General features: G+C 42.8%; 1 protein-coding gene across 1 annotated transcript in view; it reads left to right on the forward strand.

Annotated features, from left to right (window-relative positions):
• The window catches only part of cep85l (centrosomal protein 85L), a 213,312-nt gene that overhangs the window by 187,227 nt on the left and 7,604 nt on the right, over positions 1–18,481 (forward strand). The window contains exons 8-12 of the mRNA XM_080192557.1: positions 2,264–2,418; positions 5,007–5,124; positions 7,274–7,324; positions 10,176–10,283; positions 16,365–16,587. Coding sequence (XP_080048683.1) covers positions 2,264–2,418; positions 5,007–5,124; positions 7,274–7,324; positions 10,176–10,283; positions 16,365–16,587 — 655 coding nt within the window. The remainder of the gene's footprint in view (positions 1–2,263; positions 2,419–5,006; positions 5,125–7,273; positions 7,325–10,175; positions 10,284–16,364; positions 16,588–18,481) is intronic.

Consider the following 18,481-nt stretch of genomic DNA (forward strand, 5'->3'; position numbering starts at 1 on the left):
TCATTCATTATTATATTTTCCTTGCCCTCGGGGGAATCTGGTCCTCTGAAACTAAAGCTAATGCAAAATACATTTTGTACAAATTGAGCCACGGTGATGTGAAGTAGAACTATTATTACATTTTTATTACAGATATTTATATTTCAACAACCAAGTCTTTATTCACAAATATACTGAACAGTAATGACTATCATATTTATGGATTGGGCACAAATAGGCATTAGACAATCAAAGAAAGAATATGCTGAGATTTCACCATAATGCGTAATTCAGATGCAACAACATACAAACCATTTATTTATGAGCCTTGCCATATGAGGCTGAAATAACTAAATGAGGCTTTCAGCATGGGCAGTTACCAACTGCTTTTAATTAGCTTTTCGAAGCAAATTATTCAAAGGAAACATTTATGGAATACTTTATTACAGTAGTTATACACATTTACACATCCACAGCTCAAAAGTATGCATAATTATGCAAATTCAGCCATAAATACAACCACCTTTGTAGATTCCCTTGGCATCCTAATTAGATCTTCTTCCTTTGCAAATGAAACTCCAGCATAATTTTATTTAAGGATAGCTGAAAGTAAGTTGTTTGGAACTGTTCTTTTTCACGGTGCTTTACTGTCCGAAGACTATTTATCTCTCAAGCAGCTATGACTATTTGTTGGCATAGCATCACATTTCTAGGCAACAAATAATTGAAGGCCAAAGCTTAAAATAGCATAACTCTCAAACCTCAGAACAATCAGGAAATAGGGGGTGATTGCTATCTATCTCCAGCTTCCAAAGCTGTTGGTTTTCCAATTAGGCAGAATAAAACATTGTTTTTACTTTACTTCAATAATGGGGCGACGCGATGGCACAGTGGTTAGTACTGCTGCCTCACACTGCCAGGGGCCCGGATTCAATTCCTGACTTTAGTCAGAGTCTGCACATTCTCGCTGTGCCTATGTGGGTTTACTCCAAGTGCTCTGGTTCCCTCCCAAAGTCTGAACGACGTGTTGGTTAGGATGCATTGGCTTTGCTAAATTCTCCCTCAGTGTACCCAAACAGGTGCCGGGGTGAGGCAGCTAGGCGATTTTCACGGTAACTTCATTGCAGCGTTAATGTAAGCCTACTTCTGATACTAATAAATAAACCAAACTTTTTTTTTTGAAAAGAAACAATGGAAGAAAATTATTTGTATTAGCTTAATAAGAGGAAACTAAGATTTAAGTGTTCCGTACCCCAAATTACAGGAACAGGGAAGATGGACAAATACAAATCAGGTGACAAAGACATGGCCAGAGATAAGGGTAGAAGCAGCTTGCAGGATTGACTTCAGAAGAAGGACAACAAGTTTGAAAGGGAGAGTGACAATGTTGACCAACTGGGGACCAGAAAATGGGAATGAAGTTAAGAGAGCAACAGGTGGGTTACATGATAGAACTCAGCTCAGCATGAGAAAGAGGGCATGAGGCTTAGAAACCTCTAAAATTCTAACAGGACTTGACAGAATAGATGCAGGAAGGATGTTTCTGATGGTGGGTGGGGGGTCCAGAACTAGTTGTCGCAGCCTGAGGATACAGGGTAGACCATGTAGGACTGAGACAAGGAGGAGTTATTCATCCAGCGGGTGGTGAGCCTGTGGAATACGTTACCTCAGAAAGCAACTGCGGCCAAAACATATGTGGAGTTATATACTGCACTTGTGACTAAATAGATCAAAGGGTATGCGTGGAAAGTGGGAGGAACAGGTTGCTGAGATTGCATGATCAGCCATGAACATAATAAATGCAGGCTCAAAAGGCCAAATGGCCTATTTCTGCTCCTATCCTCTATATTTCTATGTTTCTACGAGGCAAACAAGAAAGGCTGGGTTTTCAGCATCAGTGGCAATATTTGGCCTTGTAGATGAGGAGAAAGGTAGAAGGTAGCAGAGGTGGTTGAATAGAAAATCTCAATTATAGTGACAAAGAAATGCATGAGCTTCTTGCACTTGCTGTTAGAGGTGATATCCCATAACATGTCTTTTTTTCAGATTGCTTCGTAGAGTGTTAATTAACTGGAGACGGAACTTACACCCGTAACTCAGGCAGAAGTCCCACCACGGAGAGTTGCTAGCCAATCTGAGAAGGCCACCTGGGGGTTTTTATTAAAAACTCTGCCTACAAACCTATTAGTGGGGGACTATAAAATTCTGCCCTTAGTGTCAGTAATTCATTGCTTGTACTGAGAAAACCATCACTGATTGTTAAATTTTATTGCTGCATTAACAGCTCACAATACTGGAAGAAAAAAATGAGAAATTTCAGGACACGTTCAAAGATTTGGAGAAAAAGCTGGGAGAGAATCGAATCGTCTGCCGAGAAAAGGACGTACTTCTGGAGAGCCAGAAAAAAAGGGAAAAGGTGTTAGTTGCCACTGTACAAAGGTAATATTAGTTCAGATATTAGTTTTGAATCTTTGCATGGATTACAATGTCCGTGACATTTATTAACAGTGAATTGCTGTCTAGTCTTTTGTAAGACAGTTTACCAGATTCACAGAACAGAGTGCAATGCTAAGATTAATAACGCGGTGGTGTCATCACAACACTACCAACATGGGGTCCAACTCTTTGTTCATTGCCTTGAGTGTAACATTAGAGCAAAAATAGGAACTGGCTCAAATGTTGGGTGGAGGTAGTGGAATCTGAGCCTTGTACAAAACCTCTGCCCAATAGAAACATAGAAACTAGAAGCAGGAGTAGGCCATTCATCTCTTCAAATCTGCTTTACCATTCATTATGATCATTGTTGATCATCAAATTCAATAAACTGATCCTAACCATATCCCTTTAGCCACAATGTCTAATGTCTTGAAATCAGACAACATTTTGGCCTCAACTACTTTCTGTGGTACTGAATTCCATAGATTCACCACGCTCTGGGCCAAGAAATTTCTCCTCACCTCAGTCCTTATCCTCAAACTGTGAATGCTATTACTGGACTCCCCACCATCAGGAACATTCTTTCTGAATGTACCCTGTCTAATCCTGTTAGAATTTTCTAAGCTTCTATGAGATGCCCTCTCATTCTTCTAAACCCCAATGAATATCATCCAATTTAGTTTCTCCTCATATGACAGTTCTGCCATCCCAGGAATCAGCTTGCTAAACCTTGGCTGCACTTCATCTAATCAAGGACATCCTTCCTCAGATAAGGACACCAAAACTGCACACATTACTCCAGGTGTGGCCTCACCAGCATCCTATCCAGTTGCAGTAAACCATCCCTATCCCGATATTCAAATCCTCTCATTACGAAGGCCAACATTCTATTTGTCTTCTTTACTGCCCGCTATATTTGTGTGCTTACTTTCAGCGACTGATGCATAAGGACACCAGGATCGCACTGAGTATCCACCTCTCTCAATTTACACCCACTCAAATAATAATCTGTTTTTCTATTATTGCTACCAAGGTGGATAACCTCACATTTATCGACATTTACTGCACCTGCCATGCATCTGCCCACTCACGCAAACTATTTAAATCACGCTGAAACATTCCTGCATCCTCTTCACAGCTCACCCTCCCACGCAACTTAGTATCATCTGCAAATTTAGAGATAATACTCTTTGTTCCCTCTCCAAATCATTAATATATAATGTGAACAATTGGGGTCCTAGCACAGATCCCTGCAGAACCCAGTAGTCATTGACTGGCAATTGAAAAATACCCATTTATGCCAACTCTTTGTTTTCTGTCTGCTAACCAGTTTTCTATCCATCTCAAGACACTTCAAGTGCATGGGATTCTGAGTACTTTACATTGTAGTCTGCTATGTGAAATCCTGTCAGAAGCCTTCTGAAAGTCTAAATAAACCACATCAGCTGGTTTTTCTTGATCAGCTCTAATAAAGATTCAAGGTGCTGAAATATAGTGGAATTCATTTGAAGCTACTTTATAATTATCTGATTCTGTGGTGTATTTTCTTTCAAAGTTTTTTTTTATCTTCAGTTTTGCGCTATGGATTTTTTTTAACTAAACCTTTTAAGCAGCTTTAAGGCGGTTATAGAGTCATCAGCTGTAATTTTCCCAAAAGATTTCTAAGTATCACAACAGCAGGGAACATACGGTGAACTATGCCAGTCTCTCAGACACGCTCCACATTGCAAATGTTCTACACTTTTTTTTTGGAGAGTTCGGAGCTTGGCGCTGGTACTGGGAGTGGGGGTGTAGATTGGGGAGGTGGGGGGTGCAGATGGGAGGATGCCTAACATGCTGGTGAAACTGGCTTAAGACTGTTCGGCCACTATTTTGCAAGGGTGCCCTGATCTCATGGTGCACGGGGAGACCCACCCATCAAGGACATTGGGCTCAACCCCCTTCCCCCTCCCACGATTTTGCCAGCAACATATTGTCCCCCCAGTCTAACACCAGTCACCCACCTTGGGGCATCAGGGCCCTCCTGATGGGTCTTCTAGCAGCCCATCATGACTCCCACCCCAATCGTGACCACTCTTGAGATCCATTCCTGCTCGACTCGTCTGCATTGCGCCCCCCCCCCCCCCCCCCCAGCTTGGCCCCTCAGCATCGCCCCTCTCCATAGTCCCGCTCCCCCCAATCATTGCTCCTACCAGGTCCCACCATCCTGGCACGGTCTCTGTTACACTGGCGATGCCTGATGTCTGCTGCCAGGTGGACACTGCATGATGGATGCTATCCGGCCGTGTCCTCCACCATCCAAGGGCTTTGATGGCCTCCAAGCCCCATGGCACTACCAGCTTACTGTTTCTGTGCTACCACAGACCAGTAGTGATTTGTGCCAGTGTGATGTCTCACCGGAGGAGTGCAGAGCACACGAGCGAGAGAGAAGCATATGTGCTGAACTCCCTAATGACATTGAGATCCAGTCAATTTCAGACTAACAAGCCTCACGCCCCTTTCTGAAAATGCTGGGATAATGGAACGGGTCAGGCTGCATCTGTGGCGGAAGGAAGCGAGCCAACATTTCAGATTGCTGTCTTTGTGTTCAGTTTGCAGCAGAAAGTGGAAAAGTGCCTGGAAGATGGAGTTCGGCTTCCCATGCTGGACATGAAGCAACTTCAGTGTGAGAACGACTACCTCAGCAAAAAGTGTGACCATGCCAGCAAGGTTAGTGTTTGTCTTTCGATCTGGCAGTGTGGTGGTATATTGTGCAGGTTGCACCTATCATAGAATGATACAGTTCAGAAACAAACCATCTGACACATTAAACAAGGGACTATATTTTGGTGGCCAGCGATCCACTAAAAGATGACAGAAACCTTATAGAAAATGTCGAAGCAAAATCCTGATGTTGTGAATCTGAAATATATGTTATGTATATAAAACCAGTAGCGATTTGTGCCAATGTGATGTCTCACCAGAGAGGTGGACAGCACTCAATCGGGAGGGAAGCATTTGTGCTGAACTCCCTAATGACATTTAATGGGGTTGGGAGTTACAGATAGTTCTATGGCCTGGTAGGTATGGATATGATCGGCGCAACTTGTAGGCCGAAGGGCCTGTTTGTCCTGTAGTGTTCTATGTTCTATTGAGATCCAGTCAATTTCATGCAAATATAGTATATTTATATTTCAGTATAGACTGAATAAAATACTGGAGGCGATCAGATGAGGCCCTGAAGTAGCCATTATTTGTCCATCTGAGGGTCTTGAACGGTTTAACATCTGGGGAACCCTGAAGTATAGATTTTCCAGGGAAAATCCTGGAATCCTGAAAAATGCAAATGAAGTCCTGTTAAATACAACAGGACTTCATTTGCATTTTTGAATGTATTTCCCAGCTGCCAGGCAGTCGGCAGGAAGACACCAGGTCATAATCAGGGAGCGGCAAGATGGAGAGAAGGAGCTCATGGTGTGCATATATATATATATATATATATACTTTCTAGTGGATGGCTTCTAGAGTCCTTGTTCAAATGCACTCAGTAACTGACTGAAGGGGCTGGCATCAGGAAAGGGGGCAGCTGCTAAAAGTCACTCCAACTGCCCCACGCTTTTATAACCAAAATCCTTTCCCCATCCATCTTGTGAGGCTGCTCCCACCAACATTCATGTCTACGGTGATCCTCAGCTTGGACAGGTAAAAATAATGCACTCGTCACCAGCTCCCTGGCTACTAATCAATAAAGGGCTGCTGTCTCTGATTTGTCAAGGTTTCTCAGTGGGCAGGGCACTTGCACCCCCCACCCCCCAAGAGGTCTTTAATGACCGGCATTTAATTTGGCAGGCCTTCCCCTAAGGAGGTGATGCAGGGCTCTACAGCTGGCAGACAAGATCCCTATTACATCCATTAAATACCGCTCAATGCTTTTGCTAAGCTGCATTACTGCAGCAACCCAAAGATTCCCGTGCAGGCCATGCAGAGTTTCCACATGGATACGGCCACATGAGAAAATTTAAAGGCCCCACATGTAAACAAATCAGCCATGAATTACAAAAATTAATTGGAGAGTATATTGCCTGTAGCCTGTTCAAATAAAATGTGGGCACATTGAAGGCGAACTGGGATCAGGTTTCCTGTTTTCCAATGTTATCATCTTTTTTACCTATGGTCTAAAATTTCTCCCTCTCTTTTCCTTTTTTTTGTGTCTTTCTCTTTCCCAACCATTCTATATCTCCCTATCATCTTCTCCCTAATGTCTCTGTACCTATCACGCCTTCTCTTACTTCTGTTCCATCTTTCTTACCTTCTCACTGATCTGTGCATATATTTGTCTTCTCCACGTGTGCACCTCTTTCACCCTCTTCTTCTCCCACTCTGTCGTATCTCTCCCACTCTCGCGTTTCTCACCTCCAATTGTCTGTTTGGATCGTTCTATCTATTTTCACCTTCTGCATATCTATACCAATCTGTGCCTCTTTTCTCAAATCTTCCATTTTCTTTCTGTTTCCCTCTCCCCTTTTGTCTCTGTATCTCCTACTTCTCTTCCCTTTTCCATGTTTCCTTCCTCTCCTCATTACCCTTATTTGAGAAATTGCCTGAAGAACATATGCTGAAGTATGCTGGTGCTAAACCAGTAGTATGTATGTTTGGCATCTGTATTGCTCCCTCCTGCAGGTCTGTGTTTATACATGTTTATTTGCCTGAAATAGAATTTTGAAGTTAAACAGTACAAACATGCTGTGACTGATGAAAGTACCAGGCATTGTGGCAGCATAAACAATAGTCATGATGAAGTGAGTGTGAATTACAGTCGTCGGGCTAGAGCCAGTGCATTGATGCAGAGTTTCTAATGTGGTTTTACTTTTGTTTGCAGGTCATTGATGATCAAGAACAGCAAATAGAAAAATGTAAACTGGAGAAACAGGTAAATTATTTTTCCTACTGTAGGAAAATGTGCCCTGATGAATAATTCTTTGAAGGGGACACAAAAGAAGTGATTTTCACTTTCTTGTCAGCGTATGACCCAATCATCTTACAGGTGTTCAATGTAAAATATATAATCAATTGTCAGGAGTTTTTATAAATATATAAAAAGGAAGAGGCTGGCTAGGGTGAACGTTGGTCCCTTAGCGGATGAGAAAGGGGACCTAGTGGTAGGGGATGGGGATATGGCTAAGGTCTTGAATAACTTTTTTGTTTCTGTCTTCACGGAGGAGGACGTGAATAATTTGCCGGGTGTTAGCGATGGAAAGGTGGTAGGACTGGAGGGTCTTAATGACATTACTGTTACTAGAGAGGTGGTGCGCGACAGACTGGAGGGGCTGATTGTGGACAAGTCCCCAGGACCGGATGGAATGCATCCGAGGGTTCTGAAAGAAATGGCGGAGGTGATAGTGGATGCCTTGGTGGTTATTTTCCAGACGTCGCTGGATTCCGGGGAAGTGCCGGAGGATTGGAAAACGGCTAATGTTACGCCGTTGTTTAAGAAGGGTGCCAGGCAAAAGGCGGGGAATTACAGGCCGGTTAGTTTAACGTCTGTGGTAGGTAAAATGTTAGAATCCGTCATTAAGGAGGAAATTGCGAGGCATCTTGAAGGGAATTGCTTGATAGGGCAGACGCAACACGGTTTCATTAAAGGGAAGTCGTGTCTGACAAATTTACTGGAGTTCTATGAGGATGTGTCTAGGGCGGTGGATAGAGGAGAGCCGGTGGATGTGGTCTTTCTGGATTTTCAGAAGGCGTTTGATAAGGTACCTCACAAGAGGTTACTGCAGAAGGTCAGAGGACATGGAGTTGGGGGTAGGGTGTTAGCGTGGATAGAGGATTGGTTGTCAAATAGGAGGCAGAGAGTGGGGGTCAATGGGTGCTATTCGGATTGGCGGTTGGTGACTAGTGGGGTGCCCCAGGGGTCGGTGCTGGGGCCTCAGCTATTTACCATTTATATAGATGATCTGGAGGAGGGAACCGAGTGTAGGGTGTCGAAATTTGCTGATGACACCAAGATTGGGGGAAAGGCAAATTGTGCGGAGGGTGTGGAGAGTCTGCAGAAGGATCTAGATAGGCTGGGCGAATGGGCCAGGAAATGGCAAATGGAATTTAATGTTGGCAAGTGTGAGGTGGTCCACTTTGGTAGGAAGAATGGTAGGAAGGACTATTACTTACGGGGCGAAAAACTGCAGCAGGCGACGGTGCAGAGGGACCTCGGGGTCCTTGTGCATGAGTCGCAAAAACCCAGCCTGCAGGTGCAGCAGGTGGTCAGGAAGGCGAATGGGATGCTGGCCTTCATAGCGAGGGGGATTGAATATAAAAGTAGGGAGGTCTTGCTGCAGCTGTATAGGGCATTGGTGAGGCCGCAGCTGGAGTACTGTGTGCAGTTTTGGGCGCCGCACCTGCGCAAGGATATTTTGGCCTTGGAGGGAGTGCAGAGGAGGTTTACTAGGCTGATACCGGAGTTGAGGGGGTTGAGCTATGAGGAGAGGCTGAATAAACTAGGCTTGTACTCGTTAGAGTTTAGAAGAATGAGGGGAGATCTCATTGAGACGTATAAGATGATGAATGGGATGGATAGGATAGAGGTGGAAAGACTCTTCCCGCTCAAAAAAGACAGTAGGACTAGGGGGCACAGCCTCAAGATAAAGGGGGGGCGGTTCAGAACGGAGTTGAGGAGGAACTTCTTCACTCAAAGGGTGGTGAATCTCTGGAATTCTCTGCCCGTTGAAGTGGTGGAGGCTGCCTCGCTAAATATTTTTAAGAAGCGGGTTGATGGGTTTTTGATAAGAGAGGGGATTAAGGGTTATGGGGAGAGGGCGGGAAAGTGGAACTGAGCCACGACAGATCAGCCATGATCTTATTGAATGGCGGGGCAGGCTCGAAGGGCCAGATGGCCTACTCCTGCTCCTATTTCTTATGTTCTTATGTTCTTATGAGTGATTGGGGAATATCTGTGTAACATTAAGCTAGTAAACTACAGTCAGCATGGATCCCATGATGTGGAGATGCCAGCATTGAACTGGGTTGGGCACCAAGCTAAAATCCAAAAGGTTTATTTAGAATCACAAGGCATCCAGCTTTTGTACAAAAAGATTAGTTTGTTTCATCGGCAAACAAGGAACTCACTACATCTGTTATAAGACCTCAACTTTCAAGTACAAGTGAGCACTCTCTCCACTTCCCAACTCAGATCAGATAACTCAGGAGATACTAGGGAATAACCTTGTCATTGTCAATAGAGCTCAGCTCAATACTGCCTGAATGAGTTGAGTGAACTTTTCATAAATTTCCATTTTGTAATCTGAGTAAATTACTCATTCTAGGGGTAACACAGTAGTATGGTGGTAAGCACTGCTGTCTCACAGTGCCAGGAATCCGGGTTCAATTCCAGCTTTAGGTGACTGTGGAGTTTGCACATTTTCCCTCTGTCTGCGTGGGTTTCCTCTGGGTGCTTCGGTTTCCTCCCACAGTCCAAAGGTGTGCTGATTAGGTGGATTAGCCATGGCAGATTGCCCCTTAGTATGTTCCAGAACGTGTAGGTTAGGGAGTAGAGTGGGGTAAATACATGGGGTTATGGGCATAAGGCCTGGGTATGATGCTCTGTTGGAGAGCTGGTGCAGACATGATAGGCCAAATGGCCTTTTTCTACACCTGTAGAAATTCTACGATCATGAGATTGGTGTACTTATTTGAATGTAAACATCTGTCTATTGTCATGCCTGATTAGTTATAGCAGTGCAGTTTTTTGATGAGATGTTCACCAACTGCTGTGATATATTTTGAAGACATTAGAGGAAAAGTTGACACAAGAAAAGTCTGCTTCACAAACTTTCCGGAAGGAGCTTGGAGAGACACAGAGGAATCTGCAGCTACTGAAGGAACTCATGGAAGAAGTGAGTGGACACATTGCAATATCTCTGCTGCATGTTTGATTTGCCTAATGGTAGTGATTGTAAAATTCAAACAACACATTGCATTCATATAACACCTTTAACCCAACAAAACATCCCAAGGTCTTCAACAAGTGTTACCAATAACACATTTTTGACATTTGAACCACAGAAGGAGATATTAAGACCAAAAAGCTTGATCAAAGCAATTAGTTTTAAGGAAGACCTTAAAAACGAGAAAGAGGGGTTAGAAAGGAAATTCCACAGCTTAGAGTCAAGGCAACTGAAAACATGGCCATCTATGGTGGAGTGATTAAAATTAGTAATATGCAAAATTCCGCAATTCGAGGAGTTACCTCAGTGAATGCTTTTAAGGCAAGGATAGATAATTTTTTGAACAGTAAAGGAAGTAAGGGTTATGGTGAGTGGGCAGGCAAGTGGAGCTGAGTCTAAAGATGATCAGCCATGATCTTTTTGAATGGTGAAGCAGGCTCAAGGGGCCAAATGGCCTACTCCTGCTCCTAGTTCTTATGTTCTTAATAGATTTAGCAAGGCATCCACAAAGTATTCAAATGCAGTGGACTGAGAATCACAGAATTGTTACGGCACAGAAAGAGGTCATTTGGCCCATCTTGCCTGCAGCAGATTCTAAATAAAAACAAAAATGGAAACAGCAGAATATAGATGTCAGATTCAAGACAAAGATGTTCCTGACAATCGTAGTCCATGAGCATGTGGAGATTAGAATATTATTAAATAGGGTCGAATTAGCTTTATGGTTTCCAAAATGTAATAACAATCGAAACACCCCTGCTATACCCATTCTTCCTTCAGCAGTAAAATTAGATGACAACAAACTTTGCTGACACATTACTCACTGTGAAGGGAGCAATAGACTAGTCAGGCCAGCTGTGAATATATATATTCCTTTCATTTTGATTAACTATTGAAAAAGCAGATAACATTTATTCAATTGCTATCTCTTTAGTATAATACCACAAGCAACTGTATTGCTTCATGGGGCCTGCACCATGTGGTGTTGGTGAGTATAGATTTACAACCTAACCAAAGTTGAACATCAGATACTTAAATTAATTAGAATGGCATTCACAGGGTATTAATCAGGAGGGGTCACCTACAAATCCCCCAGCATCAATGGACAAACAAAATATAAAGACAAATGGTCCTAATTTTAACTAAAATATTTCTGGCAATTGCGAGTCAAGTGAATTAAATTCAGTAAGAAGGACTAATGTTTGTCAGGACTGTGTTATTGGACCTTTTGTATTCAGCAAATATTTTATTCCTCCTAGGCTTTGGTACAGTAAAGATTTCATGGAGCCTGAAGATCAATATATTGAAGGTTATTAACAGTTTTGTACATGAAAGTAATTGATAAAGCAGGGTTTAGAATAGATGATTAGATTGGCAGCTGTGGGAGATAATTAAATATGAATGGGGCCTACATGCAATAGTGAGGATAGATTTGCAGCTTAGTGATAGTGAGTTTTTTTTAAATTCAATTGTGGGACATGGGTGCAGCTGCCTGGCCAACATTAATTGCCCATCCCTAGTTGCCCAAGGGCAGTTGAGAGTCAACCACATTGCTGTGGCTCTGGAATAACATGTAGGCCAGATCAGATAAGAATGACACAGTTCCTTCCCTAAAGGACATTAGTGAACCAGATGGATTTTTCTGAAAATCGACAATGGTTTCATGGTCATCAGTAGATTCTTAATTTCAGATCCTAAGACATTTAGACCTGTAACTTCCTCAGAGAAACAGTCTCCAACAGATTGCCACTCTTGATGAATTTACCCACGTTGAGATTGCAAAATCCCCACCTTGCCCAACCTCCCTCACTCAGGCTTGGTGAGAGAGGAGCATTGAAGTGCACCCTAACTGCATCGACAAGGAGTAATTGCAGTGCAGGAAACAAAGGAACATCTTTGTAAAGCACTAACTGCCTTATAGGAGATGCTTAAAGGGGCAATTTAAAAGAAGAATGTAAGTTTCAAAGCAGACAAACAATGGGAGACCTTGAGGAGAGGAGGGGGTGAGGGTAGAGGGAGAGGTGTCGGGTCAGGACCAAAGGAAGGTGGGGGGGGTGGGTGTCTGACCAAAGGAGGTGGGGAGGGTTCAGACCGGAGAGTGGGACTAATATGATGCAAGTTAAATATATTTTACTTTTAAGTAAAGCCTCAGTTTCATTGATAAATAAAAAAGGTTAATGCAATAACGTGATCCCAAACAGAATATGATAAATGAAGGGAGATAATACAAAAATGGGAAATACAGAAGGGGTAGAAGTGAAATTAAAAAAATGTAAGAGATTATGAAAGAAGAATGACTATCACCTGAAATAGAATGAACATTAGTTGGCATGTAATAATTCAAAGAACAAATCAAATAAGACCGTAAGACATAGGAACAGAATTAGGCCACCCAGCCTAATTGACGCATTCAATCATGGCTGATACTTTTCTCATCCCCATTCTCCTGCCTTTTGCTCATAACCCCTGATCCCCTTGTTAATTAAGAGTCTATCCATCTCTGTCTTAAAGACATTCAATGACCTGGCCTCCACAGCTTTCTGCAACAAAGAGTTCCACAGATTCACTACTCTCTGGCTGAAGAAATTCCTCCTCAGCTCTGTTTTAAAGGATCATCCCTTTAGCCTGAGGTTGAGCCCTCTGGTTCTAGTTTTTCCTACTCTCCATATCCATTCTATGCAGGTCTCACAATATGCTGTACGCTTCAATAAGATCCCCCCTCATCCTTCTAAATTCCAACAAGTACAGATCCAGAGTCCTCAACCGTTCATCATACGACAAGCTCTTTATTCCAGGGATCATTTTTGTGAACTTTCTTTGGACTCTTTTGAAGGCAAGCACATCCTTCCTTAGATAGAGAGCCAAAAACTGCTCACAATACTCCAAATGGATCTGACCAGAACCTTATACAGCCTCAGATATAGTGGAGAGGAACTAGTTAAAGATTACATGGCAATGGACAGAGGGGCTATCATATATTTGAGAATGAAAGTAGGTGCTTATGATGCCATTCCAATTCTCTCCCTACACCTACTGGTGCACTAAGGCAGACTTTTGTCTGTTTCTATAGCTAGTAATTCCTGGAACAGGTCATTAGTCTGTCCCCAGGGACTTATAGATGGAGGGGCACAAATCCACGTTGAATGTGGTTGACCAGGAGACTCTTCCATTTTTATATCTGCCAGAAGGATTTGCAGGTTGACACTCAACCTGTCTGACTACATTATGAATATACTTTCCTTGGCCGTCAAGTCCTGGGTGGGACTTGAACCCAGAGCATCTGGCTCAGAGGCAGTCCACTGCATCACAAGACCTCCGAGTGCTCATGATATGAGCTAGTAATTGATTAGCAGGCACGTGATAGAGAGTAGCAAAAAAAAGGAAGTGTATCTAGTGAGTATGACAAATTACATTTCCCAGGAACTTGTTTGTGTCTGTGTAGATACAGCTGGGATGAAGGAAGAGTGAAATTTGAATTTTTTTTGTGTTTGTATTGAGATCTTTCCAATGTTTTTGGCTTCTGTAAGTAATATAGTTCATTTCTCTTGGTTAATAAATGTTTTATACTTTGGGTGGAATTTTCCCATCCCGCCTGCCAGGGAATCGTAACAGGTGGGACAGGACCATGCAAAGGTCCATTGACCTTGGGTGGGATTTTCAGGTTTTAGGTGAGCATGACCAGAAAATCCTACCCTGTGTGTTAAAAGTTCATTAGTAGACTCCTGTGAACATGTTCAGTAACTTACCACCACTGTGTCTAAAACAAAAATAAAAGTTAGGATTTGTCAGGCCAGCTTTCACTTTGGAATCATGACTCAGTAATCAAAAGGCCTGAATGATCCTTGATCTTTGTTTCAAAGGAGTTAAGATACAAAGGGGAGGAAATTATGCCTTGTTGCCTTGGTCAGGCGCCAGTTGCAACCCTGCACTCAGTTTCACACATTGCACCTCAGGGAGGATGGCCAGTCATGGCTCATTTGTAGCACTCCAGCCTGTGAGTCAGAAGATTGTTGGAATGAGCCCCATTTCCACGATTTGAACACCAAAATCTTGGCTGATACTGCAGTGCAGTATTGAGGGAATGCGACACTGTCACAGGTGCTGTCAAATGAAATATTAAACCAAAGGCTTGCCCACCTGTCTGCCTGCCTTTGTGGTTGGAATTCAGAGATCCCAACATCTCCAGTTTGCTGAAATTCCAAGGAATTTTGGGGCCAGGATTATTGAAACATTTTTTATGAAAAGTAGCTATTGAGGCCAAGGTTATAGCATCGTTTAAATTCATAAGCGTTTAAAAACAAAGAATATAAAATCATATGGAAAACAGAAGGTAACTGGACCAGCCACATAAATTATGGATAGAATCTTGTGGAAGGGATGGGGTGGGGGTGGGTCTTGGCCATTGACTAGAAAGCAAGAAGGACCCCGTGTTGCCTTTTTTCAGGAAAACCCACTATATCTTGTGCCACTTGACAGGCCAGTGGCAGGCCTTCTCAGAATTAAGGACATCAGGATAGAAGTCCTGCCCATTGAGAGTGACATCCCTGTTAGGGGCCAGCAGCTCTTCTGTACACGGCAGTGCCAGAGGTGGTGATTGTATACCCACCTGAGGCTTCAGATCGCAGAGAACAGACCCAAGCACAGGTGATGGCAAGAAAGTGGTCGTGGGAAAGATGGAAAGGAGGCTCAGCTGTGAGAACAGGAGGGTGACTTTTCAGCATCCTTCCTCCACGTTCCAGTGTTGGTTCCCTCAATGAGCACTGAGTGCCTTTGAACAAGAGACCACCCCGCCGGGAGCCTCCGAACAAAAATGCCATTGTTTGCTTGTTTGCTCCCCTATTTGCAAGGCTATATGGTTAATAACAATGGTGGCAAGATAAGTTGTCCACATAAAGACCCAATTTGTAGAAGGAACAAGGGTCATTAATGGGTCTTCCTGCCTGCACTTAAGGTGGCATTGCTGCCTCACAGTGCCAGAGACCCCAGTTCAATACCTGTTTCAGGTGACTATCTATGAGAAGTTTGCATGTTATCCCTGTATCTGCATGGGTGTCCTCCAGATGCTCTGGTTTCCTCAAACACTCCAAAGATTTGCAGGTTAGGTGAACTGGCCATGCTAAATTGCCCCTTATTTTCATGGGTATTAGCAAGGTAAATACATGGGGTTACAGAGATAGGGCCTGGGTGGGGTTATTGTCATCAGTACAGGTTTGATAGGCCAACTGGCCCTTTTCTGAACTGTAGGGATTCTACGATTAATTGGAGTAAAGATAGGAAGACAGTGGGCTCCCAACCTGCCACCCTCCCTCCTGATTAAAAGTCCCCCTCCACCCAATGTATGTCTATAAGGGGTATCAGACTGGGAATCCTGAAGTGAATAACTTTTCTCCTGACTCCTTAAAGCTTGTCCACCATTTGCAAGGCACAACAGGAGTGTAATGCAATACTCTCCATTTGCCTGAAGGGGCACAGCTCCAAAAGCACTCAAGAAGCTTGACACTATCCAAAACAAAGCAGCCTGCTTGATTGGCACAACATCCACCATCTTAAACATTCACTCCACTACCACAGTGGATGCAGTGTGTACTTTACACAAGGTGCATCATGGCAACTCACCTTACCGTATCTTCCAAACTCACATCCTTTACCACTTAGGAAAATAAGGTTAGCAGACACATGGAAATACCACAATCTGAAAGTTCTCCTCAAAGTCACTTACCATCCTGACTTGGAAATATATCACCATTCCTTCACTGTCGCTGGATCAAAATGTTCTTAACAACGCTGTGGGATGTACCTAGACCACATATACTGGTGGGATGCAAGAAGGCAGCTAACCACCATCTCCCCAAGGGCAATAAAGGATGGGCAATAAATGGTAGGCTAGCCAGAAATACTTACATCCTTTGAAGGAATAAAAAAAGAAAGGTAGACAGCTCCAATTGAAGAGCGAGCAGCAACACGTGTACAACTGATCCAATAACTTCCTTTCTATGATACTTTATATAACATTTTTTCATGTCTTTGAAGTTTTCATCAAAGAACCAAAGAGTGTCAGAAAATTCAACCTTCGATGAACAACCGCAGGAAACTGAAGAGCCCAAGCAATGCTCAGCAGAAGAAACACCAGCCATCCAAAAGCTACTGAAAGAAATGTCTTGCTGTCTACATGAACTGCGCGCACTGTGCAATATTCTTACTCAGAGGGAGCAGGGCAAGGAGCCAAACCTTTCTTTGTTACTTGGGATACAATGTAAGTGTGCTTTTGAACTTGTTGACTTCCTGTAGGTTTGCAGACGGAGGGTAGTTTTTAGGAGATTCAAGATTAGAGGGCAAAAGATAGACCAGGTTTGCATAATTCAGTTACCACGTGAAGTCTATTTTGTATCATACTTTGATTTTCTATTATTATTTGTAATTAAATGTGCCCCAGGTAGGCCTATTTCAGGAATCCAAAGCACAGGAAGGAAAAAGTTGAGGACTGTTATCAGAGTCCTTTGCCATTTCACACACATTTCCTGGAATAACTCAGAGTCGTGGCAAAAAGCAGCCAAAGTTATATGGAACTATACAGAATTTACAGCCAAACATTTACAGCCATTTTGCCCAACTTGTCCATACTAGTGCTTATGCTGCATGTGAGCTTCTTCCCAACTAACGTGATTAGCATAATCTGTTTAGCACAGTCATATATTCCTTTCTTCCTCATGTTGCTTTCCCTTAGATGCATCCATGTAATTCAACTCTGCTACTCCTTATGACAGCAAGTTTCACATTCTAATACTATCTGGGTAAAGACATTTCTGCTGAATACCCTAGCAGATTTATTAGTGACTATGTTAAAAGTTAAGACAAATGGCAAGTAACATTTGCACCACACAAGTGCCAGGCAATGACTATCTTCAATCAGAAAGCATCTAACCATCATCATTTGACATTCAGTGGCTTTACCATCGCCAAACCCTCCACTATCAACAACCTCAGGATTACCATTGACAAGGAAATGAACTGGACCAGCCATATAAATATTGTGGCTACCAGAACAGGTCAAAGACTAGATAGAAATCTTGCAATGAGTAATTCACCTCCTGACTCCTCAAAGCCTGTTCACCATTTACTTAATATAAGTCAGGAGTGTAATGAAATGCCCTCCATTTGTCTGGATGAATGCAGCTCCAACAATACTCAAGAAGCTTGACACGATCCAGGGCAAGGCAGCCCACTGGATTGCTATCCCTTCCACAAACATTCAAACCCTCACCACCAATTAACAGTGGCAGCTTTGTGTACCATCTACAAGATGCACTATGGGAACTTACCGAGGTTCCTAACGCAACACCTACCAAATCCATGACCACTATCATCTAGAAAGTCAAGAGCTGCAGAAAGCTGGGAACACCACCACCTGGAAGTTCCCTTCCAAGACACTAACTATTCTGACTTGGAAATATATCGCCGTTACTTCACTGCCGCTGGGTCAAAATCTTGGAATTCCCTCCCTAACAGCAGCGTGGTTATACCTACACCTGACTTCAGCACTTCAAGAAGGCAGCTCCCACCACCTTCTGAAGGGAAACTAGGGATAGGCAATAATGCTGGCCAAGCCTGCAATGCACATATCCCATAAATGAATTTTAAAAAATACATTACTTCTGGTTTTACACATAAATGGAAACTTCTCTGAACACCTACATGTCAACAAACTCCTTCATGATTTTAAAGATGCCAATCAGAATCTCATACCAGCCTGTACAACCTCTCAGTTCTGCTATCTTTGTTCATCAGTATTGTTTCTTTCTCTGTCTCTATCCTTTTTATAATATCAAGTCCAGAACTGTGTACAATACTCTAGGTATGACTGAACCAAGGTTGTGCACTGGTTTAACACAGTTTCTCCGCTTTTCATTTCTCTTCCTTTAGAAACGAACTACAGTGCATTGTTTGCTTTATGTCTTCATATCCTGTGTTACTTTTAACAATTTGTGTATTCTAAGATCCCTTTGCTTCTTTACATTTAGGCCCATCCTCCAATAAGCCTTCCTATTCTTCTACTAAAATGTTGCACCTCATACTTGTCTATATTGGCATTTATCTGCCAATTATAATGCTTAGTCAAAGTTGGAAGAGATAAAAATTATGCAACTATT

Source organism: Carcharhinus amblyrhynchos, chromosome 7 (genome assembly GCF_965287045.1).
Source record: "Carcharhinus amblyrhynchos chromosome 7, sCarAmb.v2.hapA, whole genome shotgun sequence".
Taxonomy (NCBI): domain Eukaryota; kingdom Metazoa; phylum Chordata; class Chondrichthyes; order Carcharhiniformes; family Carcharhinidae; genus Carcharhinus; species Carcharhinus amblyrhynchos.